Source organism: Saccopteryx bilineata, chromosome 4 (genome assembly GCF_036850765.1).
Source record: "Saccopteryx bilineata isolate mSacBil1 chromosome 4, mSacBil1_pri_phased_curated, whole genome shotgun sequence".
NCBI classification, from domain to species: Eukaryota; Metazoa; Chordata; class Mammalia; order Chiroptera; family Emballonuridae; genus Saccopteryx; species Saccopteryx bilineata.
This window is the reverse complement of record NC_089493.1, coordinates 64,677,558-64,692,608: the sequence shown is the minus strand read 5'-3', so window position 1 is coordinate 64,692,608 and position 15,051 is coordinate 64,677,558. Positions and strand designations below refer to the sequence as shown.

Below are 15,051 nucleotides of genomic sequence, written 5' to 3'. Positions count from 1 at the left end.
TTAAATTGAGAGAGACAGAAAGATAAGAAAGACAGACAGGAAGGGAGAGATATAAAAAGCATCAACTCATAATTGCAGCACTGTAATTGTTCATTGATTGCTTTCTCATGTGTGCTTTGATGGAGGAGGTGGCTCCAGCTGAGCCAGTGACCCCTTGCTCAAGCCAGTGACCTTAGGCTCAAGCTGGTGACTTCGGGGTTTCAAACCTGGGTCCTCAGCAAACCAGGTCGACGTTCTATCCACTACGTCATCACCTGGTCAGGCTATTATCATCTCTTTAATTAGAGGACTTTCCTATCAATCTGAACTTACCTTCATCATGACATTTAATGCATATTTTTGATCTTCCCTCCTTGCTATAGCTTTTGCTTCTGTAGCTTCTTTTGCTCTTTCTTGTGCTTGTAAAATAGATTTCTCTCTTATGCTTTGCATCATTTCTTTGTCAACTAAAACATAAGGAATATCACTAAGTTAGGATTATGATAAATTTGTTTTACTTAGGCGAAAACTGCTTAACAGTATGATCCAGGATGAGATTTTTTTGGACCTAACTTCACATGGAGAAGTGAAAATAGTTCTCAATATTAAACTGGCCAAGAAACTAACATTAAAAGGTAAGCAAGTAACTGTACAGTAACTAATTACAACAGAATGCAAGAAAAAGAGAATATGAATGAGAAAGAAGAGGAGTAAAACAGAGGGGGAATAAGAGGGAAAATGAAAGGTTGGGAGAGAGGGAGAACAGAGAGGCACAAGAGGGAGAGAGGACAGTGAAATGAGAGGAGAGAGAGGGGGAGGAGTGGTGGAGGGAGGACATAAGATGAAGGGAAAGACAACACACATATCTTCCTCTCTGTTGAGAAACCAGAGCTATTTGCTTATATACCTGGTCACAATAAATCATCACTATGGGGTCTAGAAGAGAAAATGGGTTGAGACTATCTGATATGTTTAATCACCAACATAAACATAAAAGGTAATTTATACATTTGAAGAGTACAGGGCCAGCCCTAGGAAAAATTATAAACTAATACAACTTGTTATATATATATATATATATAATTTTATCATTCAAAATTATTTTTATATTTAGAAACTCAATGTTTTACACATAGGATATGATCCATTAGGGAGGTGGTAAATTATTTTAGGGGAAGTGGGATCAGGAAGAAATCTATACTTTGAGAGGAAACAAAACAGGACAAGAGAGAAAATTCAGGGGGTGACACGGGGCAGAGGGCAGGGATGAATCAGGTCCTAGGGTAGGGGGTCTAAATTTTTGGTGCAGCAGACTCCTTGGCAGGATAGTTAAAGCCTTATAGACCTCTTCATAGTATTTTTATTTTTTATTTTTACTCAGCAAGAGAAGGGGAGGCAGAGACAGACTCCCACATACGCCTGACCAGAATCCATCTGGCAAGCCCACTAGAGGGTCTGCCCATTTGGGGCCTTACTCTGTTGCTCAGCAACTGAGCTCTTCTTAGTGCCTGAGGTGGAGGCCATAGAGTCATTCTTAGCGCCTGGTGCCACCTCACTCCAATTGAGTCATGGCTGCAGGAGGGGAAGAAAGAGAGAAAGAGAAATAAAAGGGGGAGGGGCAGAGAAGCAGATGGGCACTTCTCCTTTGTGCCCTGACCGGGAATCAAACCCAGGACATCCACACACCAGGCTGATGCTCTACCACTAAGCCAATTGGCTAGGGACCATAATGTTTTTAAATGCACAAAATAAAATACACAGGATTACAAAGAAAAATAACTATATTAAAACACAAATATTTAAAAAATAAATCTAATATACTAATACATGCTTCTTTATTAATGCATTAAATAATATATAGCAATAAGTCTAATACTATAACTTCAAAGTAGTGAGTATAGAAGACAGGTACCTGTAATATGAACATCTTTATGATTTTTTTAAATTTTTTTTATTTATTCACTTTTAGAGAGGAGAGAGAGACAGAGAGAGAGAAGGGGGGAGGAGCTGGAAGCATCAACTCCCATACGTACCTTGACCAGGCAAGCCCAGGGCTTTGAACCGGCAACCTCAGTGTTTCCAGGTTGACGCTTTACCCACTGCGCCACCACAGGTCAGGCGAACATCTTTATGATTTTTATGGATACTATTGTTGTTTGTTGTCTACACTCACAATTAAAGGGAATGTTAAATTACAGTTAGAGGTAAGAAAAAAGTACAGAATTTTTATTCATCCAAGATCTTGGCTAGGAATTGGGACTGGAATTAGGTCTGAAGCCTCTCTCCAACTCTCCTCCTGTTTAGTGTCAGGATGGCAGACAATTAGACCAGCTATAAGGGCAGAAATAATTAAAGAACATTAACTTTTCAAATAAAGTGCTTCACATCTAAAAGAAATGAAAAGTGTATCAAGAAGGAAAAAGTGAAGCAAATGTATTTTGAATAATGAGGGAGAGAGGCTTGGAGTATTGCCTGGAGTTCTACAATACTTTATGTGAAAAAAAGGTTGTAAAAGAAATAATGTCACTAAATTGCAACCTGATTTCTGAAGTAAAATCAATGTTCATTACATGTTATGTAAGTTAATTTTAAGACTATGTTGACTAGCTTAAATTAGAGGTTGGCAAACTATGACTTAATCCAACCTACTGCCTGTTTTTCTTTCTTTAATTTTTTTAGTGAGAGAGAGAGAAGGAGGAATAGACAGGGGCAGACAGACGGAAAGGGAGAGAGATGAGATTCATCAACTCATAGTTGTAGCACCTTAGTTGTTCATTCATTGCTTCTCATATGTACCTTCATGAAGGTGGAGGGCCCTCCAACTAATCCAGTGACCTCTTGCTCATGCCAGCAACCTGGGTCTTCAAGCAACAATCTTTGGGCTCAAACCAGTGACCACAGGGTCATTTCTATAATTCCACACTCTAGCCGGCGACACTGTGCTCAAACTGGTGACCTCAGGGTTTCTAACCTGGATCCTTGGTGTCCCAAACTGATGCTTCTATCCACTGCACCACCACCTAGTCAGGCCTGCCTGTTTTTCTACAGCATACAAAGAATAACTTTTACATTTTTAAGTAGTTGAAAAAAATCAACTATTATTTAATATTTTGTGACATAAATTAGATCAAAATCAAATTTCAATGTTAATAAATATGTATTATCATACATTTGAAACCAATATAAAATTGAACATAGATTGTAAAAAAAAATTTTTTTCTTGTTTATGGCTGCTTTTGTGCTACAATAGCAGAACTGGGTAATTGTGACAGAGACCATCTAGCCCCCAAATCCAAAATATTATCTGGTCCTTTACAGAAAAAGGCTGCAAACCACGGGTTATATAGTTAAAATTTGGAATAGTTGGTCGTATAAGCATGAAAAAGAAGAATCAAACAGCTATGCAATGAAAGCAGATCCATGAATAGGAAAGAAAATCCCCTCCCACTCCTGGATGAAGTGGCCAACCAGGTTTAAAGAGAATTTGACACAGAAGAAAATGTCGTGTCAGAAATCAGGGAAAGTAACAGGTTTTCTGATATGACCCTTCTTGATAGTCTAAAAAGTTGGTGGAGAAATATGCTGGCCAAAGAAGACACATACACACACACACACAAGTCAGTGGTTCTCAAACCTGGCCAGTCATCAGCATCATCTGGGGAGTCCCACCTCACCCCTCATCTGTTTATTTATTTTATTGATGTCAGAGAGAGAAGAAGGGAGAGAGAGAGAAACATTAATTTGTTGTACCACTTATTTATGCATTCATTGGTTGATTCTTGTATGTGCCCCGACCAGGGATCAAACCTGCAGCCTTGGCAGATTAGGACAGTGTTCTAACCAACTGAGCTACCTGGCCAGGGCCCATCTGTTTATTAAAATATTTATAGACGATGGTTCTGCAAAGTTAAGATTATCAAGAAGAGTTGAAACAAATGGAAATGTTTACATTTAATCTTAGATGAGAAGCTGGAACACACTGGGTGTGTTTCACATGTTCTCAGGTCCCATCTCAGATTTAGCGAGTCACAGAGAAAGGCTGGGTTAGGAGAGCCGGAATCTGGTTTTTAAAAAACTCCTCAGTTAGTCTGGGACTCACTAAAGTAATCTAGCTATGGTAACCTACCTTAATCAGTTTATTCTGAGCTAAACACCAGATTTAGGAGAAAAATTCTACTGGTCGTAAAGATTAAAAAAATTAAATTCCACTGCAAGATACCAAGAAAACATTAATATAAAGAATAATTGCAACTTTTTTATTCTTAGTAGTCCCTACTGCCAGGGAACTAAGAGAAATTTCAGGCAGCAGATATAAAGCACTATAGAACATAAAAACCAGAAGAGAAAGAAAACAAAGCTAAAGCAATAGAGAGCAACTACTGACATACAAAGCTATTCTCGACAGAAGAATAGGGTACTGGTTAAGAGTACAAAAAAAAGGGGAGTACCTCTCCCTTCCAGTAGCAGGCCTGCGCCTTTCTCTTCCCCCTTCCTCTCTTCTGCCCCCACAGGCATGCATCTCACAGTCTCTAAGGATTCCTACTAGACTTGCAACCAGGGGAGAAATGGGCAGCAGCTCTTCCAAGACTAACTCCCTGAACCAGTCTCCAAGGCCCACTTTTCTCTGACTTCCCAATGTAGGCTCTTTCCCATAAGGTTTCTAGACAGCTAAGGCAGCCCTGCCTAGCTCTCCTGTTGTTTCTTCTATTCTAGGCCCTTCCTTGTTTCACTGTCCCCAGCTTCAATAAACTTACAAATAAATAAATAAATAAATACAGAGAATAAGGAATCTTAATTTTTACACCCTGGAAAGCTTTTTAAAACTACCAGCACCGGGGACCCACTCCTAGAAATTGATTTGATTGGTCTACTGGGGCAAATTTCAGACACCTGCAAATGTAGGTGATTCAAATATATAGCCAGGGTTAAGAACCACCATTCTACAAACTGCTAAGGGTCCAGTTTCAATCTGCCATTTACTAGTTGAGTGACCTTTGTCAATACTAAACTCTGTGTCTCAGTAGCCTCACCTTTAAAAAGAAGGGGTGGTATATAAAGGCCCTATTAGAAGGCCTTATCTACTGAAGATACAAGCCCACATCATCTGCCTAAGAATTATTATGAATATAGTCTAACTTTGTGTGTGTGTGTGTGTGTGTGTGTGTGTGTCAGAGACAGAGTCAGAGACAGGGACAGATAGGGACAGACAGGCAGGGAGAGAGATGAGAAACATCAGTTCTTTGTTGCGGTTCCTCAGTTGTTCGTTGATTGATTTCTCATATGTGCCTTGATGGGGGGGGGGGGCTACAGCAGACCCAGTGACCCCTTGTTCCAGCCAGTGACCTTGGGCTCAAGCTGGCGACCTTGGGGTCTCAAACCTGGGTTCTCTGCATCCCAGTCCAACGCTCTATCCACTGCGCCACCGCCTGGTCAGGCATATGGTCTAACTTTTGAGTAATTCAATCTTTAGGTTTTTTAAGTGGCAGCTGAAGCACTATCTCATTTAAAGCATACTCATGTACTTTTTTTTTTTTTTTTTTTTTTTTTACAGAGCCAGAGAGAGGGATAGATAGGGACAGACAGACAGGAACGGAGAGAGATGAGAAGCATCATTCATCTGTTTTTTCATTGCGACACCTTAGTTGTTCATTGATTGCTTTCTCATATGTGCCTTGACCATGGGCCTTCAGCAGACCGAGTAACCAGCAATCTTGGGTCCAAGCTGGTGAGCTTTGCTCACACCAGATGAGCCTGCGCTCAAGCTGGCGACCTCAGGGTCTTGAACCTGGGTCCTCTGCATCCCAGTCTGACGCTCTATCCACTGCGCCACCGCCTGGTCAGGCCCTATTTTTTTTTTTTTCCGAGAAGAGCAACATAATTGTTTCAAAAGAGAATTTTTGAAAAATATATAAAGTATAAAAAGCATAATCAGCCCTGGCTGGTTAGGTCAGTGGTAGAGCGTCCGCCCAGCATGTGGAAGTCCCTGGTTCGAATCCCAGTCAGGGCACACAGGAGAAGCACCCATCTGCTTCTCCACCCTTCCCCCTTTCCTTCCTCTCTGTCTCTCTCTTCCTCTCCCACAGCCAAGGCTCCATTGGAGCAAAGTTGGCCGGGGTGCTGGGGATGGCTCCATGGCCTCCACTTTAGGAGAGCTAGAATGGCTCGGGTTGCAAGGGAGCAACGCCCCAGATGGGCAGAGATCATCACCCTCTATTGGGCCATGCTGGGTGGATCCTGGTCAGGAGTCTGTCTCTCTGCCTCCCTGCTTCTCACTTCAGAAAACAAACAAACAAACAAACAAAAACAAAACAAAACACAATCAGATGAACATTTTTTAATACAGAATTTATCACCTGACACAGAAAGAGTCTCCCACATGACCGCTTCTTTCTTATATAAGGTGAAAACAATGGTGTCATTCCCAATCTTGGCTTTGCTGCTCTCATCGTCTATGGGAGCATAGAGAAACACCTCAAATAAAAATGGAGCAAAGTTGACCTATTCAGAAAGGGGAAAACGAAAGTTAATTTAGTTACACAAATTAAAAGCACAGCCATTAAGAAATACGTAATAGAGGCCAAATCATTTTCTCAGATGCCTGCTAAAAATTTATTCCAGGTCGCGAACGATTAGCAAGGCATATGTTGGAAGCCCTGGATAAAAATAATCTCTGACTTGATAATATCTGCTTACAGATGAGGCGTCACCTGTATGGGGTTCTGTTGTTGTTTCCAATAGCACTACAATTTTAGGAGGCTTCTGTGCAAAAAGATAAGGCCGCTGCGCGCACACACCCGCGCCTTCGCAGAAGCTTCGAACCGCATCTCCCCCGCCCCCCAACCCGGGGAGTCCGGAGGCACAACTCGCGTTCCCACCTTCAGATAGTTTTCAGTGCAGAACACGTCCGCATCTCTGACGCTGACGCCCCGGAGGGGCACGGAGATAAAGACCGCAATCTCCGTTTGCTGCCAGCTGTAATCGCTAACCTGCAGGGGCATCCCGGGAGGCAGACCAAGCGGCTGATGCCGCGGGTTAGGACTCGCGCTTGCTCGGTTGCTAGGGAAGCCGGGGTTGCCATGTGCCAGCCCTTCCGGGTCAGGCGGCCCGGAGGCCCCGCGTTCCCGACGCCCGCCCGCGAACTTCCCTACTGCCTTCCTAGGCATCCTGGCGGAGTTCTGAAACCATTTCTTAGGGTCTTGTTCCTTCCACAAAGTCTGAGTGAATCGCTTTAGAACTAGGCCGGCGGAGGCAAGGAAAGAGCTTGCTGCCTGAGAACGCAGCAAACGGAATGTGGGTTTTCGGGGTAGGAAAGCGTGAACCGCAGGCCGGTGCGACGCCCACGCGCCAGGGCGACTCCGGCCTTCAGTTTGCTCTGGTGGAGGCTGTAAGAGTTGGCACCCATTGGTGTTCCTGTTTGGGACATTCCTGTGCTATTGTCGTCTTTCAAATCCTATCAACTGTAAGGGCACCAAAAGCAGATAAGTAGGGTCGCTTACTGGTTTGAGAACGGGGGCGAAATCCTGAGTCCCCTGGCAGATGCTTGTGTGCAACTCAATTGTAGAATAATTTGAATATACAAGGATACGTTTTACTATTGTTTAACGAGGGGACTTTAGAACTTAAGCGCTGGAAGGAGACTTAAGGGTCATATAGTCAGTCATCTGACATCTTTAAGGTATCTTAGATCTATGCAACTTTCAACCCCACTGCCCCATAGATTAGTGGCAGAACCTCTTATCAACATCCTGATCTTCTGCCCTGGCCGGCCAGTTGCTCAGTGGTAGAGCTTGCTCCGTGTGTGTGTGTGTGTGTGTGTGTGTGTGTGTGTGTGTGTGTGTATGTCCAGGGTTCAATTCCTGGTCAGGGCACACAAGGAGAAGCAACCATCTGCTTCTATACCCCTCCCCTCCCCCCTTTCTCTCTCTCTCTCTCTCTCTCTCTCTTCTCCCACAGCCATAGCTCAATTGGTCCAAGCACGTAGGGGCAAAGGGGGAGTAGGGGTGGCGGGGGGCTGAGGGTGGCTCTATGTTGCTCCTTTGTGAGCATGGCTCCAGATGGGCAGAGCATGGGCCCAGATGGTGTGGGGAGCAGGGAGGGGCACATGCTGGAGTCTAGGCCTCTATCTCCCCTCCTCTCACTTAGAAAAAAGGAAAAAATATCCTCATCTCCTAACTCCCATTCCAATGTTCTTTCTCTAAGCTGCTTTCTGTAGATCTGGTTTATAAATTACTGGAATCTGATGTTCAGAACAGTGCATTTACATGTAGGCATGTGTTACCTAATTAACAAAAAATAAGTAACCATCTAGGTAGTGGTGGGATTCAGCCAGTTTGCACCGTTTCAGCAGAACCAATAATTTCTTGTTTAGTGAACAAGTTGTTGAAATGGCACTTGTAATTGGGGTTCTCTCTAAGGTGGGCGCCTGGGCAGCTGCCCATTGTGGAAATTACAAGTTTACATTCCTTACTCTTAATGTTCATCTGCACAACAGCATAGTCGTGTGTGTGTGTGTGTGTGTGTGTGTGTGTGACAGAGACAAAGAGAGGGACAGAGAGACAGGAAGGGAGAGAGATAAGAAGCATCAGTTCTCCATTGTGGCACCTTAGTTGTACATTCATTGCTTCGGGGGGAACTATAGGAGAGTGAGTGACCCCTTGCTCAAGCCAGTGACCTTGGGCACAAGCCAGCAACCATGGGGTCATGTCTATGATCCCATGCTCAAGCCAGTGACCCCACACTCAAGTCGGCAACTTCAGGTTCCGAACCTGGATCCTCTGCATCCCAGTCCAGCATGCTATCCACTGTGCCACCACCTGGTCAGGCCACAACAGCATATTTTAAGCATCCGTAGTAATGTCCATTCGGTCCATAGGTGAAAAAAATTGCAAGTGAGGATGCCAATCAAGAAGCAATATGGAAATATCTTAACAGTTTTATTGTTTTTTGTCAGGTATTATTTAATATTTTTCATTAATATTTTAAAACTCTTATAACCTCTAGTTTTGTATACTTCTTTTATTCTTAAGTATTAAATGCATGAAAAAATAAACTACCTTTTGGTATTTTTATATAAATACTTAAAACAATCATTAGGGCAGAGAAACAGTTGTTAAATTATTTGAATCCCACCTCTACGTCTAGGGCTTTGGATTTTAAACTTTTTACTTTCGGAAGCCATTAAAACAAATTTTCAAAGCTACTGAGAAATTTCTTTTTTTTACAGAGATAGAGAGAGAGTCAGAGAGAGGGATAGATAGGGACAGACAGGAACGGAGAGAGATGAGAAGCATCAATCATCAGTTTTTCATTGCGACACCTTAGTTGTTCATTGATTGCTTTCTCATATGTGCCTTCACCGCAGGCCTTCAGCAGACTGAGCAAGTAACCCCTTGCTCAAGCCAGCGACCTTCGGTCCAAGCTGGTGAGCTTTGCTCAAACCAGATGAGCCTTCGCTCAAGCTGGCAACCTCAGGGTCTCAAACCTGGGTCCTCCGCATCCCAGTCTGACGCTCTATCCACTGTGCCACTGCCTGGTCAGGCCTGAGAAATTTCTTGAAGAAAGTTTAGAAGCAACAAACTTGGGAGAGAAGAAAAAAAAATCATCTTTCCTCCCAAACAGACCAGTCCCTCACTACCTTACCCAAATTTGTCAGTGGTTCATCATCTCAAGGTTCTGTAACTTTCACTACTGGGGCTACCTTGAACTTTTTCTTTGTCCTCTTAAGTGCAGAAACTTATGAATCAATACGTAAAATTTTTTTTATTAAGTGAGAGGCAGGGAGGCAAACAGGCGCCTGCATGTGCACTGACCTAGATCTACCCAGTGAGACCCCTACCAGGTAATGCTCTGCCCATTACTACTGCTCTGTTGCTTGGCAACTGAGCTATTTTAGCAACTGAGGCAGGCCATGGAGCTATCCTCAGTCCTTGAGGCTAAATTGCTCAAACCATTGGAGCCATGGCTGCTGGAGAGGGAGACAGAGTGAGAGAGAGAGAAGGGGGAGGGCTGGTGAAGCAGATGGTCCCTTCTCCTGTGTGCCCTGACTGGGATCGAACTTGGGAATTCCACATGCTGAGCTGATGCTCTACCACTGAGCAAACTAGCCAGGGCGCCATAGATTCTTTAAAAAAAATTTTTTTTAATAAAATTTATTTAGAAAGTCACAGAGGTAGAAAAAGTGAGCCATATAAAAAATGAGTTCAGGGAACGTGTTACAGAGGCAAAAACGGGGGTGGTGGTGGAGGTGCAGTGTAGGAGATTAGGAGAAAGAGAGAGACAACAGAGAAAATGGCCCTGGGGAAAGATGGGGTAGGGAGAGGAGCCAGCCTGGTCCTTAGAGAGAGCCACTCATGCTTTTTGGCATTCCCTCCCACCCTTTGGTTCTGTTACTACTTTTACCATTTTTTAAAATCTTTTTTTAAAATTTTATTTATTCATTTTAGAAAGGAGAGAGAGAGGGAGAGAGAGAAGAGAGAGAAAGACAGAGAGAGAGAGAGAGAGAGAGAGAGAGAAGGGGGGAGGAGCAGGAAGCATCAACTCCCATATGTGCCTTGACCAGGCAAGCCCAGGGTTTCGAACCAGCAACCTCAGCATTTACAGGTCAACACTTTATCCACTGCGTCACCACAGGTCAGGCAACTTTTACCATTTTATTTCAAACTTTCCTGTGTCTTCGAAAGACAGGGTTAATATATTTATTTTATATAAAATTATAAAGTCTAGATTCTGCAATTATATAAAAACACAAGTGAGATGATGTATTTATAAGAGATCATGAAAAGGATATTTTGTGCCATTTGGGAGTTTCAGGAAAATCCATTGACAATCACTTTGTTAAGTACATATACACCTCTGAAATAAAATTTTGCTTGTGACTACTGTAGTTTTACTAAAATTTTTACATTCTGAATTAATTTTATCTTTAAAAAAGAATTTGAGCAGTTTTATTACTGAATCATTACATCAACTGCTACCAATTTAAACATCATTAATTTTTATACATTGTTTCATGACTTACGCACTAATCTAAAAAGTATTTCACAAGCCTTAAAACTAATTAAATCTTGAAGTCTTAATCTGTATTAGCTTCTTTTTTTATTTATTCATTTTAGAGAGGAGAGAGAAAAGGGGGAGGAGCAGGAAGCATCAACACCCATATGTGCCTTGACCAGACAAGTGCAGGATTTTGAACCAGCAACCTCAGTGTTCCAGGTCGACACTTTATCCACTGCGCCACCACAGGTCAGGCTATTTAAATATCTTTTCATTGAACTATTAAAAAAATATGAGCTGCTTTGCATCTCTTGCCCTATCAGCCCCACATTCCCTATTCCCATTCCTTTTAAAAAATTACTTCATAGTATTTGTTCCCTAACATACTTTAGAGTTTTCTTATTTTGTCTCTTTAGAATAAAAACCTGAGAGTGGTGATTGTTAATTGTTGTCTGGGTTTTTTTTTTTTTAATTTTTACAGTGAGAGAGAGAGACAGACAGACAGGAATGGAGAGAGATGAGAAACATCAATCATCAGTCTTTCCCTGCGACACCTTAGTTGTTCATTGATTGCTTTCTCATATGTGTCTACTTATTGGGTTTCATAATGTTTATTTTTACTTTTATTTTAATTAAAAAATTTTTTTTGACAGAGTCAGAGAGAGGGACAGGTAAGGACAGACAGGAAGTGAGGGAGATGAGAGGCAGCATCTTAGCTGTTCGTTGATTGGTTGTTCATTGATTGCTTTCTCATATGTGCCTTGCCCTGTGGGCTACAGCAGAGCCAGTGACCTTGGGCTCAAACCAGCAACCATGGGGTCATGTCTATGATCCCACACCCAAGCCGGGGACCTCGGGTTTTGAACCTCGGTCTTCTGCATCCCAGTTCAACGCTCTATCCACTATGCCACTGCCTCATCAGGCTATTTTTACTCTTTACTTTACCTTTCAGGATTCTGAAATATAGTTAAAGCCTTTTCTGCATCCCAGTTGGATGCTCTATCCACTGTGCCACTGCCCTGTCAGACTATTTTACTCTTTACTTTACCTTTCAGGATTCTGATACATAGTTAAAGTCTTTTCTAAGGCTTTTCTTTTTGAGAGTGAGAAGCATTAACTCGTTCCACTTAATGTGCACCCATTAATTGCTTCTCATATGTGTCCTGACTGGGGCTTGAACTGGAGACCTTGGGGTTGTACTGGTGCCCTTAGGATCAATCTGGAGACCTGAGGATCAAACCAACGACCTTGATACTCCAGGATGATGTTCTATCCACTGTGCCACTGGTGCTGGGCTATTTGCTTTTATTAAAATTGAATTTTTTGCCTGATCTGTGGTAGCGCAGTGGATAGAACATTGATCTAGAATGCAAAGATAACCAATTCAAAACCCCGGACTTGCCCAGTTGACACATATGAGAAGCAACTACTACTATGAGTTGATGCTTCTTGCCCCCCCTTCTCTCTCTCTCTCTCTCTCTCTCCTCTCCCTAAAATCAGTAAATAAAATCTTTTTTAAAAATTAAATTTATTGGGATGACATTGGTTAATAAAATTATATAAGTTTTGGCCTGACCCATAGTGGCACAGTGCATAGAGTGTGGACCTGGAACGCTGAAGTCCCAGGTTCAAAACCTCAAGGTCACCAGCTTGAACATGGAATCATCAGCATCATTCAATGGTTCCTGGCTTGAGTCCAAAGGTCACTGGTTTGAGCCCAAGGTTGCTGCCTTGAGCAAGGGGTCACCTGCTTCTCTGTAGTAGCCCTGTCCTCCTCCTCCCCCGGAAGGGCACGTATGAGAAAAAATCAATGAACTAAAATGTCACAACTACAGGTTAATACTTCTCATCTCTCTTCTTTTCTCTCACTAAAAAAATTACACACACACACACACACACACACACACACACACGTTTCAGGTATACAACCATATAATACATCAATTGTATATTGTACTGTGTATTCATCACCCCAAGTCTCCTTCCATCACCATGTATCCCCCCATATCCGCTTTTACCTCCCTCCAGCCCTTTCCTCTTATTCTTGTTATTTTCATCTTAAGTGAATTGAAATTTCAAAAGGTGTTAGCTGGCTGTTTTTCTTATCATCAGGTTTCTTCATGTTTTGAAATTTTTATTTAAAGTGGGTTTTTGTCTCTCATTTTAGTTTTCTTTCTTTCCTCTAGGTTTCTCATCTCCTTTCTAGCAGTTTTAAGTTGCCTCCAACTTGTGTCCTAGAGACCCCAATTCAGCCAAGTGTGATATGCTAATTCAGTTTCAATTCTTGGATGATAATGTATACGTTACCAACTGAGCAAATGACAAAACTATGCACCTTAGGCCTACATCTTCCTATGAGCTAGAGCCCCAAGTATCAGCTGGAGGTGGCTGTTGCTGTGTAGCCTCCTTTCACTAGTGCGGCAGTGGAGAGGAATCCCAGATCAGCCCTTAGCTTAAGGCAGTGCTATCTTTTGCCCACATTTCATTCCTGTTATTTCTACCACTTTTTTTTAAATTATTTTCACCAGAGGCTTCTTAATTTTATTAATCTTTTAAATAGCCTACTTATGGCTTTATTACTCCTCCCCAATGTTTGTTTTCTATTTTATTTCCATCCTTTTACTTCCTCTAGGATCTTTTATATTTTTGTTATTCTCTTGAGATCAATACATAGCTCATTATATTTTGGGCTTAAAAACTGTCTACAGCTATGCATTTCCTTTTTAGTACTACAATATTGCATCTCATAAGTTTTGTACTGTAGTAGCACTTTTAAGACCTCATTATCCTGCCAGATTAGAACTTGTGACTGCAAATTTCTACTCTGGACCCAACGACCGGACGCCTTCTTGTCCTTGGATATATTTATGTTGGTTCCGAGCCCAGTTTCACTTTTTATGACTTATCACTGCTGTATGTTTGGAACAAAGTAGGAGCCTTGGAGCATCAATTCATAATGCTATTTGATCAGACGTCTCTGTACATTTTTTCTCTCTCCTACAGCAGATAAAATACACATATTTTTTTAATTTTTTCCTTCTGTATGTTTAAATAGAACTTTCTTGCATTCCAACCTTATCTTGATGTAATTTTATCTTATTATCTCTTCTATTGCCTCTAAATCCAAGTTGTATCAACTGACACTTTCACATTTTATGCAGCTTTTCATATGAGATTTAAGGTACCTGATGGTTGCTTCAAACAAACTTTGAAGGTCTTATGAAAACCTAATCTTGTCATTCAAACAAGTTTGTTCTTAATATTGCTATAATGTTGTCTCTGTTCCAGGGACAGTTAGGCTGCTGAGGTTGTAGAACTCCACTCCAATTAATTTTCTATTATCAAAACTGAAGTCCTAATTTGTTAAAATCAAAATAGAAATATGTTATGTTCACATTTTCTTAAGGCATTTCATGATTCAGTGTTATGTATAAACTTCACAGGGGGAAATGTGTATATACAAAGGTCTGTCCAAAAATATTGTTTTACCATTCAGTATAAAATTAAATTCCTGGTAGCTTGTAGGCTATTGTCTTGCTTAATGTTTCCTGGGACATCTCCTACCCAAAGCAAAAATTGTTGCACTTACTTGTCTGATGAAAGTTAAGCACTTAAAAACCAGTTATTTTTCTCTAAAAACTAGCTTTATTTAAAGACTCTTAAGCATAACACTATAAGAAACAAACTTACAATACATATTATTCAAGAAAGCCTGCCAGACATAATTTCTACAATAGGTCTATATACTGATAAATAACATTCTTTATACAATGCACAGATGACAGCTAGCATGATCCCTGAAAAGAATGACCAACAATAATGTGGGCTGATTTGATAATGGAACCCCTACTTATGTTACTAGTCTAAAAAAAAACAACAAACCACAATGTGGAAGATGAATTATACTCCTCCAATTTTAAATTCTAGCATGGCGTTTAAAAAAAGAAAAAGGGATCAGAAGGAGGAAATTGTGAGTTAAATTATCTTTAAAAGAAAAAGGAGAATTGGCTTACTATTTATAGTAATTATTAAAAAGTAACTTTTCATATTTGAGAATTATTTTGTTTAATATTTGGAAGC

The 15,051-nt window shown here is 41.3% G+C and overlaps 1 protein-coding gene across 1 annotated transcript in view; it reads right to left on the bottom strand.

Annotated features, from left to right (window-relative positions):
• Positions 1-7,015, bottom strand: part of DNAAF4 (dynein axonemal assembly factor 4) — a 44,452-nt gene extending 37,437 nt beyond the window's left edge. The window contains exons 1-3 of the mRNA XM_066276194.1: positions 6,855-7,015; positions 6,333-6,477; positions 313-446 (exon numbers count right to left, since the gene is read on the bottom strand). Coding sequence (XP_066132291.1) covers positions 313-446; positions 6,333-6,477; positions 6,855-6,977 — 402 coding nt within the window. The 5' untranslated portion in view covers positions 6,978-7,015. The remainder of the gene's footprint in view (positions 1-312; positions 447-6,332; positions 6,478-6,854) is intronic.
• Between the last annotated feature and the right edge of the window lie 8,036 nt (positions 7,016-15,051).